Source organism: Oratosquilla oratoria, chromosome 4 (genome assembly GCF_046742065.1).
Source record: "Oratosquilla oratoria isolate Oo_2021 chromosome 4, ASM4674206v1, whole genome shotgun sequence".
NCBI classification, from domain to species: Eukaryota; Metazoa; Arthropoda; class Malacostraca; order Stomatopoda; family Squillidae; genus Oratosquilla; species Oratosquilla oratoria.
In genome coordinates, this window is record NC_134780.1 from 23,668,997 (window position 1) to 23,680,046 (window position 11,050).

The 11,050-nt window shown below is 37.1% G+C and overlaps 1 protein-coding gene across 1 annotated transcript in view; it reads right to left on the bottom strand.

Annotated features, from left to right (window-relative positions):
• Window positions 1-10,518, bottom strand: part of LOC143024672 (nocturnin-like) — a 254,786-nt gene extending 244,268 nt beyond the window's left edge. Inside the window, exon 1 of the mRNA XM_076183663.1 lies at window positions 10,388-10,518. Coding sequence (XP_076039778.1) covers window positions 10,388-10,485 — 98 coding nt within the window. The 5' untranslated portion in view covers window positions 10,486-10,518. The remainder of the gene's footprint in view (window positions 1-10,387) is intronic.
• Window positions 10,519-11,050: the final 532 nt, after the last annotated feature.

Here is an 11,050-nt window from a genome sequence, read left to right on the forward strand (position 1 = left end):
TATCGAATCATGAAAGGCATGGAAATTATTAATAGAGAGGATCTAATAAAATAGAATGGTGGAGATACAAGAGGACATAGAAAGAAAAAAAAAAGACAATTATAGAAGAGACCTGAAAAAGAACAGCTTTCCCCATGGGATAATAGATGTCTGGAACAAGTTAGATGAGAATGTGGTGTGTGCAAAAACAATACATAAATTTAAAAACAGTCTAGATAAAACAAGATATGGAGATGGGACACCACGAGCATAGCTCCCCTTCCTGTAAAATACAACTAGGTAAATACACACAGAGGAACCTCTGACTTGTGGTCCAATATCTTTGACCAGCAAATTAATCATAACATGTGAAAGAAATGTGAAAGATTGGTAAACTAAATACTTGTTTACAAGGGAAGGTCCTATGTAACAAATCTGGTAAGTTTTTATTCAATAGTGATTGATGTTCTACATGAAAGAGGATTAGATAGATTGTATATACATGGACTTGGAGAAAGCTTTCAACAAAGTAACACACAAAAGATTAATATGGAAGTTGGAAAATATTGGAGGACTTAAAGGGAATATACTGGAATGGATAACAGTTTTCCTGAAGGGTAAATGCATATAGTAGAGAAGGGTGAAATATTGGACTGGAGAGAGGTAAAAACTGGGATACAAGTCTTCCTTGCTATACAACTGGGTTACATTGCTGAAAACTAAATCATATAGCAAGCTTATGAACTTATTGTAAAAATTGTGATAATAATCACCTTAAAAATAAATGGAAATGACTATCTGCTGAGCCTGCATGACAGTAAAAGTGAAACTAACCAATTATATTACTTCCAAAATAGCCTGTATCAACTAAATAATGAAATACACTCCTAGCAATTAGAATATAAATCCCTCCCATATCTTAGAATGACTGATTAAGTTTAACATCCTGACAACCACCCCCCCTTCAGGAGGCTAGGAGGGTGCCTGTTCCAGAGAGTTTGTAGCATGGAATTCAATGAACCATGCACTTGGCTCAGCTCCCTGGTGGTAGGGTTTGAGCCACCATCACCTTGACCTCTGTCACAAGTAGCAATGACTTCCCACTTGGCAAGTGAGGATCCCTTATCTGACCTTGTCTATACCCAGGGATTCAAATCACCTGTCATTGCTTGTTTACATTCCTGCTGCTAGATTCCTCAATAATACCACTTAACACACAGGATGTATTTGCATCAATCTTCATCATCTTATGGTAAGAATGGTTTAATATATCTGCTGTGTTTTTACAGTACAGTACATATTTTGATTGCATGTTCAATTACTATGCAAGACATTTAATGTCTTTTTTTTCATGTTTCATACTCCATGTATGGGGCAATAGCTGCATGTTTTATGCAGTCCAAGTCACTCAGTATTCCTTTATGTTTGGAGACTAGTGAAGACTAAAAAAAGGATGATAATCTCTTTCAACTTGTACTATCCCTCTGTTCTGCTGCCCATGTTAAATCTTTTCCTTACGACCTATATTACTCAACTCTTTTAGCCTGATATTTGTCTCTAAAGATAGAGCCACTGGTTATTAAAAAAAATATTAATACTCATGTTTTACATATTTTTTTCAATGTAAATATCTTCATATAGGGGGGGCAGGGGTGGTGGATGGGAGTATAGTGGGTGGGAGTGGGAGTGTGCCTTTGACATGGTTGAGAGAAGGGGGATTAAATGATTATGAAGTTCATTTGGGGGAGGGGGGGGGCATTGTACCACATATCTGGAAGCCACGGGTCTTCTGCAAGAGAGACCTGGGGGCAACAAATGGATTGGATTGATTGCACCATATCTGGGATTTTCCACGCCCAGGTGATCCTTCAGCCCTCTTAACCTAGATATGAGAAGGATCACTATAATTTCATTTCCAAAAATAATGAAACGAAGACACCCAAAATCTCAAGAGAGGAGAGTCAACATGGGGTGCCAAGAACACTTTTTTTGTCCTACAAGACATGTGCACATACAAGGAAACAAGATTCTCAAAATCTTTATGCAGTCTTGGTGTTTGTTAACAAAGTACCTATCACTTGACATAAGTAGCCATGGAGCACTACCTCTATCAAATTGAAAGCCAACATATTGCTACATGCCAGACACCTTGATATCCATCTCTCTGAATCTTTTCTTCTCCAAAAGGATAGAATCTATGTGGCCAGGCTGTGGTGATGCCACCACCCACCCCTTTTAAGTTACCCGAGGAGGCTGGATGACTGCATTGCAGATAACTTTCCAGGATGTAATACTTCACCCCATACTATACAACACATTATGGAAGACTGCATTGTGCACAATCATGCATACCAAAAACACAATATATACTCTATGAGGGATTTGTGGGAAAACCCCATTCCAGCCATAGTGATTCTTAGGGAGTTGGAACAGTTTGACCAGACAGTCTAGGAATCAAAACAAAAACAACAACAACAACAACCTCTCTCTATCATCCACCAGTCTTATCATTTCTTGTATCATTACATCTTCTTTCCAGATCTAATACTGTACACATCCGTCATCAAGGCTCCCTCTCTCACTCTTTTGCCTTATATCATTTCCAATAAACAATGATTTCCTTATTATCTTGCTTTTATTACACCTCTCAGACAGTGGAGTGGCACCTTTCTTATTTTCAAAATCTCTTTTCCTGCTTCAGTTTAAGAACATTCTAACAAGTCATTTGTGCTGTCCGTGGTGTTCTCAACATTCTTCTCAGAAACCGCAACTCCTTAGCCTTAAGTTTCTTCTTGATATTTTTCAAGTCAATGTCTTACATCCATATGATAGTGCTGATCAGATAAAACACTGCAGGACTCAACTGTATTTACCTAACTGAAGTGTACAGAAAGAGGAGCAACACTCACTGGATCCTATCTTCTACTCTCCAATTCATCATACCTAGCCTTAAATTCATGTACAGTTCCAGTTATCATATTCAGATTTGAATTCATGTATTGTTTGAGCTTGGGCTATATCACTTTCTAAGCCTATTCTTCACATCCTTTAGACATGTGATCTTTCTTAACTTGTTCCCATAATTTCTTAAAGCCCTCCCATCCTCAACTACTTCAGTATGATGATGCCTATATAGGCGCCATGAGGCACAAGTGGGTACATAAAGATGCCAGCATTGGTGTCTTGATAATATATACTTTTGTAGTTGTACATGAGTTACCCCTGGATTCTGTGAACTGATTTGATAATGTTTTCTGTGTTTATTATTACTCAAAGTGAAAGAGAATGAGTAATGTAGCAGTGACTTTATATTTCATAACACAAGTAGTATGATGAATCAGACATATGGCAACTGATATTGTGTGCAAAAATTTGACTTGTACTAAAGTGGTTCATCAAGATATGCAAATATTCATGCGATTTGATATCATCCTCCACATCTCTCCAAATCAAATTTGTGCAACACCAACTCCTCAATTTATTGGAAGCAATGGTGAGCACCTGCTTGTGGTGATTTTCCAAGATGGACAGCTGAGAGAATCATCCCCCCTGGTGCCCATTTTCAAAACCCATCAAGCACATCACCTCTATTGGGAGGTAACACTCAGTCTATCAATTTCAACTATATCTATTCTACATTCTACTTATGGAAGCTAACAAGGAACTGTTCCCCTCCTCCAACTAGTTTCAGCTGGTGACCTACAAATTAAAAAAAATCACATGTCTATAGGATGTAAAGAAATACAGTTTTCCATATAGATGCATGAATATTTGGAATAGCTTTGGTGCTTTAGTCCAAACTTGAACAATACATGGATTAAAATCTAAATATGATAATTAGAAACCAATGATATAGATTAAGTTGGAACAGTGTATGTATGGTCTACAACATTTCACTGGATCCCCAATTACATCAGGATTCCAGGAAACACTATTGCAGATGATGCTGCCAAGGCAGCGACAAGGTTCAGCACAGTCACACTACCCCTGGCACCCACAATCACACATATCAAGGGTGTTGCCATCAAGAAGGCCAGATTAATGCTCAGAGCCAACCACAGCAGCAAGCCTCATGCTTCAGAATTAGCATTGTGGTACTATCTTGTCACTAGGTAGATTCCACCTACCTCCAGGTAGAAGGGTGGAATCTACTGTCCAGAGGATCTGCCTAGAATATTGCTATAGGTAGCAAGGGCTACACACTGTAAGAGATAATCACAAATGCTGCAAACTCTGTGGGACCGAGGTGCAACAGCCCCTCCACCACTACCTGCTAGAGTGTAGAACCATGGCTATCCTTCACCTACGATTTAGCCCGCCACTCACCACAGCAGAGATGGCTCAACACCTCACCGTCTTCCCTTCCTAGGCAACCCTTAGCTCCTTGGGGGCACACCCTCCCCCTGGCACTGCGTGGAGTTGAGAGATACCCCCCTCCCCTGAGATCAGGGTATCCCCATCAGAGCCGGGCGCATTACTGCCGGACAGATAGTGCATTACCATCAATGCATTACCGAAAAATCTGGGGTACATTATTGTCAATATGTTACCGATTTTGATTTCCTTTAGATTAATTTCCATAAGAAAAAAAAAAAAAAAAATTAAATGGTGAAATATTTACTTCTTACAAATTTTCTCAATAAGATAATACTTAAACTACAACATTAATATTCCCTATTCTAAAACATATAATAACCAAAGCTGGGCACTTGCATTACCGCCAGGGGAAATGTACTACTTGATATGATCACAGAACATACAATGACGCAATGGATACAAGAGAATACTAGGTATAGAAAAAGGAAGAACCATCGAGACTGGACCTATTAATCACATCAGAACCTGAAATAGTGGACAAGATTGAATATAAGACACCAATAAGTAAAAGTGACCACATATTGGTTGAATTGGAACTAAATGAGGAAAAATACATGGAAAAAACGAACAATATAGACAGGGAAGATTGATGTATGGAAAAACAAATTTTGATAAAATAAGAGAATTCTTTCAAAAAGCACATTGGGAAAGGATACACAAGGAGGAAACAACAGTAGAAGAGAAATGGAATATTTTGACAAAAATTTATAAAGGAGTGAAAAAGTATGTTCCAAGACAAAAACAAGAAAAAGGATATGTAAAATGTTGGTACAACAAAAGATGTAGGGAGTTAAAAGACAAAAGGGATAAAGCTTGGATAAAATGGAAAAAAGACAAAAGACCTGAAATGAATATGTACAAGTGTGCAGAGAAGAATTGAGAAAATACGAAAAAGATGTCATAGAAAAATGTAAAGATCATCCAAAACTGTTTACACATTTGTAAACAACAAACTGAAAGGCAAACAAGAATTAAAGGAACTACAACAAGGAGGAGTTGAATAAACAGAGGAAATAGAAACGGCACAAATTATGAACAAGCATTTTAAATTGGTGATTAAGAGGGAGAACATACAACTTAGAGATGTTGAGTAGGAGGAGAAAGTCCTCCCTATGAAAGAGACAGAAGTAACAAGGAGAGAAATAATGAATCACCTGAGGAATCTCGATGTCAGAAAATCACATGGACCAGATGAAATGGCAAACTGGATTTTGAGAGAATGCAGGAATGAACTAACTGACAAAATACATAGTCTAATAAGCAGTTCAGTGAAAGAAGGAAAAGTTCCAAAAGATTGGAAAAGAGCAAATATAATACCTACATATAAAGGGGGAAACAAGGAAGACCTTACTAACTATAGACCAGTCTCTCTTACAAGTACAATAGCTAAAATTTGTGAAAGAATTATCAAAAGTAGATGGGTAAGGCATTTGGAAAAAAAAAAAAAACATACTAAATCCAAGGCAATTTGGATTTAGACAATGACGATCATGCGTCACAAACTTAATGTGTTTCTATTCAAGGCTAATAGATGTAATACAAGAGATGGATGGGCTGATTGTGCATTTCTAGACCTGAAAAAAGCTTTTGATAAGGTGCCACATAAGAAATTGCTAAAGAAATTAGAAACTGCAGGAGGAATACAGGACAAACTGCTGAAGTGGATGGAAGACTTCCTGCATGAAAGAAAAAGGAGAGTGGTGATAAGAGACGAACACTTTAATTGGGATGAAGTGATTAGTGGAGTTCCACAAGGAACAGTTCTGGCCCCAAAAATGTTTGCCATATTAATGATATGGATAAAGGAATTGAAAGTTATATGAGCTTCTTTGCGGACGATGCAAAATTGTTGAAAAAAGTGAACACTGTAGAAGATTGCGAGTCGCTGCAGTGATCTCAATAAAGTATGGGAATGGAGTAGGAAGTGGGAGATGGAATTCAATATTAAGAAGTGTAGTATAGTGGAATTTGGAAGAACCAAAAAAAGAATAGTGGGATCATATAAATTGGGAGAGAAAGAAATTAAAAAAGTAGAAAATGAGAAGGACCTGGGAGTCATTATTATGAATAATATGTCCCCTGAGAAACATATAAAAAAAATTTTTGGAGAAACTCATAATTCAAAAAGAACAATCAAAGTGGGATTTACATACCTGGAGGAAGAAATGGTGAAGAAAATACTAGTCACTTTGATAAGACCAAGATTGGAGTATGCAGCTACGACGTAGTCACCAAGTACAAAAAAAATCTATAACAAAACTTAAAAGAATACAAAGAGCAATTACAAAATCGGCACCAACACTCTCAGAACTATCATATGAGGAGAGACTAGCAAAACTTGAGCAACAGACATTAGAGCAAAGAAGAGAGAGAAGAGACTTGATGACTATTTGTAAAATCATAAAAGGCATAGAAACTATTGATAGAGAGGATCTAATAAAATGGGATAGTAGAGATACAAGAGGACATGGAAAGAAAATCAAGAAAGACAGTTATAGAAGATATCTGAAAAAGAACAGCTTCTCCCACAGGGTAATAGATGTTTGGAACAAGTTAGATGAAAATGTGGTGTGTGCAAAAATGATACAAGAATTTAAAAACAGTCTAGATAAAATGAGATATGAAGACGGGACACCATGAGCATAGCTCCCCTTCCCGTAAAATACAACTAGGTAAATACAAAAATCAAGGATAAAGCTTAAGTTGAAACTGCACATGAATTAGAGGCAAAGTATGAATAAATAAGAGAGTGGGTGTTGGGACTCAATGAGCATTGCCCCTTTCCTGTATAATACAACTAGGTGAATACATAAATCAAGGATATAAATTAAATTGGAACTGTACATGGATTTGAGGCTAGGTATGAAAAAATTAGAGAGTAGAAGATGGATTCTAATGAGTATTACCCGTTTCCTGTCTACTGCAATTAGATAAACACATGGGAACATGCTTGGAGCCACAATCTGCATCACCATTTGTGCACTTCCATTTGAGTGAGAGGGGAATGTCTGTTGAGCAAGGAAGGGAGAGGGCAGGTTCATTATATAGTAAACTCTCAATATAATGAACCTCATTTCTCTGAATTTTGGCTACATCAACCCTAGTGAGACCTATCAACCATTCATCTGATATAAAGAACAAGGTCAGTACATGTGGTGCAAGGTTTGGTATGGATGGTGGGACCATGGAAAATTCAAATACATATGCATGTACAATAAATACTTTTGGCTATGACAACCCTTCCCTTGATTAGTTTGATATATTGAAGGCTCACTGTACTGACGGTTTACTGCAAAGACCAAAAATGGACCTCTGAGTGAAAACAATGGACATCAGAAAAAGTATTCCGGTCATTTGTCATCAAATCTCAACATCCTCATCTGCATTTCCTGCTACAGTTCTGAAAGGTTGTTGTTCCTTAGACTGGCCCCTCCAGCCAAGCCCCCTAGCAAAGCTCCACAGACTACCCCCCATAATAACACTCCCAGCCCAGTCCCCCCAAGGCTAGCCCCCACTAAGCCAAGCCCTTCCCTAAGCCTAGATTCCCTCAAGCCTAGCCCCACAAGCCTGGTCCTCCCCCCAAGCCCAGTCCCCAAAGAAGCCTAGCCCACCCAAGCCTAACTCCCTACCCTAGCTCCCTTGTGTAGCCTCCACCAGCCTAGACTCCCTGCCTAGCCCCCCACAACTTAGTGCAGACACCCTAGTCCCCTAATCTATACCCCCAAACTAGTTCCCCACCCAACTAATATTAGGTTTACACACCAGTGTGGCAGGTGAATGAGACAAGGGGAGTACCACAATATTCATCTTGTAAACTGTATGATTTCTCCAATGTATCCTTCAGCATTACTGCCTTGAATGCCACATAGTAGCTGACTTAATCCTCATAGACTAACTGTCATAGATATATGTGAATATTTGCTTGCTGATGACCGTCAGATGTACTTCTCCTATAACACCCACAATTTGGTGGGTGCTAATAGTAATTGTCTATGACACGATATTTCTAACAGAGAGCTAGATCTGAGATTTGCCATCTGTAACTTACACTTGATATATCACTGCTATATTAATAGTACAATATATCATTGTAATTGCCTTTTATTTTGTTATATTGTTGTCTATAACTGCATGGTGTTGTTTGTAACCTTATTTCTTGTATGTTAAGGTAATTTTAGCAAATGTTGAACATTATCAACTATACCTTATTTCTCACATGCTGTCATTAACTACATAATAAGTACATAACTTTATTTCTAATATTTCCTTCAAGCTCAATTACCATATCTGTCTCTAGAAATTCGTACTTGTTTACGATATTCCAGCTCAGCCAAACAGCATGTTCTGCGAGTCACAAATATCATGTACAAAGCTACCTCTGGCTGTACCAAGACTGATGCTAACTGAGCATAATAAATTAATTTAAACAAAAGACTGTCTGGCCAAGCAGTTCCAATTCTCTGAGGAACACCAAGGCTCAAATAGGGTTTTTCCACAAATCCCTAAGATATTGTGAACTGTGTTGTTAGTATGCATGCTTGTGTACAATGCACTCTTCCATAATATATTTTACAGTGTTACATCCTGGATAACTATCTGTGATGCAGTCATCCAGCATCTTCTGGTAACTTAGAGAGGCTGGGTGGTGACCACACCACAGCCTGGCCAGGTGGATTCTGTCCTCTTGGGAGTGAGAGGATTTAGAGAGGTTTGGTATGCAGCAATGTGTTGTCATTCAGTCTTTCAATGGAGCACTGAGAAATATGATTATGGATATGCTAAACGATTGAGACTCAAGACCAAGCCCAGGCTCTTTCTCCACCAATTTCAGCTGTCTTGCTTTTACTTTTCACATGAGGAAGGCTGACATCAAGTGAGAGATTTAAGGAAGTGAGAAAGTGAAGGACAATGATGTATATCAAATCACAAAAAGTTTAGTGAGATATTCACTCAATATTCCTGTTAGGTAAATAAAATTATATAACAATAATGAGGTCACAATCTTTAAATTTCCCAATTATGACATCTAACTTTTTATGCGGTTATCACAATATTCTATATGAAAAGATTGAGGTATGGGTCTCCTGCAGAGGCTTGAAGCAAGACTGATTGGCTAAAAAAACAGGTTAAAATAATCTACAAAAGGAATACAAAGAAATACATTATTTCCTTTATGATCAATCTCAACTAAAAGTTAAATATACACAAGTTTCAAATCCTTACAATAGTTATTTGAAGTAGTAAATTCTAACTCAATTCATAATTCAATTACTGTAGGAAGCAACAGAGAGAGCAGATAATCATTAAAAGATAAAGGCATCTTATACTGAGAATTTCAGAACTGAAATACTATAGGTATTACTGTGCTCAAATACTTCACAAAAACTTAAAAGAAAACCATACCAAATTTACTTTATTTATCTTAGTATTCTTGAGTCATCAAAGTCATAATTATTATATGTATGTTGACTACTCATTATTATCTATGTTCAGTACACCATGCTTGTGTTCACCAATAATGTATAAAAAATTGTAAAAAAAAAATTAAATGTTGGTGATCAACTTCATGTAATTTCATTATCATACTTATGCAATCTAAATCCTGGCTATTAATATTAGTCGTCCATGGTGTTTCATACAAACTTGGTACGCAAATGTATGGTGCAGTAAATGAATGACAGTATAATCAACAAACTGAATTTGCCTTTTATTTCACGAATTTTAAAGGTTATTGCACCGCAAATATTTAAACTGGCATACAGCTTTGATGACATGCTCCTATTGCCAAGTGAAATTACAAATGTTTTGCTCCCAAGAACATTCACAAGCATTTACCTCTGTATTTAGAACAGAAGTGCTTATATACCGTGAGATGTTACATAATCGTTATTACATAATGAGTACAGAACTGTCAACTCGTTTCTCGTATCCTAGCAACCAGTTTCCTTCGCCCTCTAAATGTTTTAATATTTCACTAAGCTCCCTGTAACCTTCACACCTTTAAATATTCATTCATATCATACTAACTTACCTATCTTGTAGCTTCAATGGTGATCGGGACGGAGAATCTAACAACTTTTTTAAATCCGGTACACATAATCCCGAGGACTGTTTTTCGTCTGCTTCCATCCCGACTATGTTGTTTGTTTACATGACAACAATAGGAGGCGTATGACAAGCGTACTCGAAAAAATATTTAATTTAGTAATTCTGTTAACATATTATCAGGTTTTAATATAAAGTTATGCTTACAAGTAGTAACAGAATCATATAATCCTTGAATGCAATGAATGAGGACTTAATAAAATTTATTCTGTGAAATTCATTTATTGCCGAAAATATATGGATGTGCAGTACATATTGCATAATAGTACCTCACTGAAAACTATATTTGTGATTTAAATGCAACAACCATTGGGGTTCAATATTTTACTTAATCAGGATATATAAAACGGCGTCCGATTTTGGCAGGATGCTTCTGAGTAACATGCCGGGTTTTATACTCCAAGTTATCAGTATTTATCGTAAGTTTATATAAATCTGTTGGAATATGAATACATGGAAAGAAAAAGAATTACACATGAATATATATATATCACAGTTCAGTAGATCTTGCATACGGAATTTATGTCGTTGGCCAGAACTAGTCTGATTAACGGTATTCCAGCAGCTTGCCAAGGGAGACTTGAAGGGC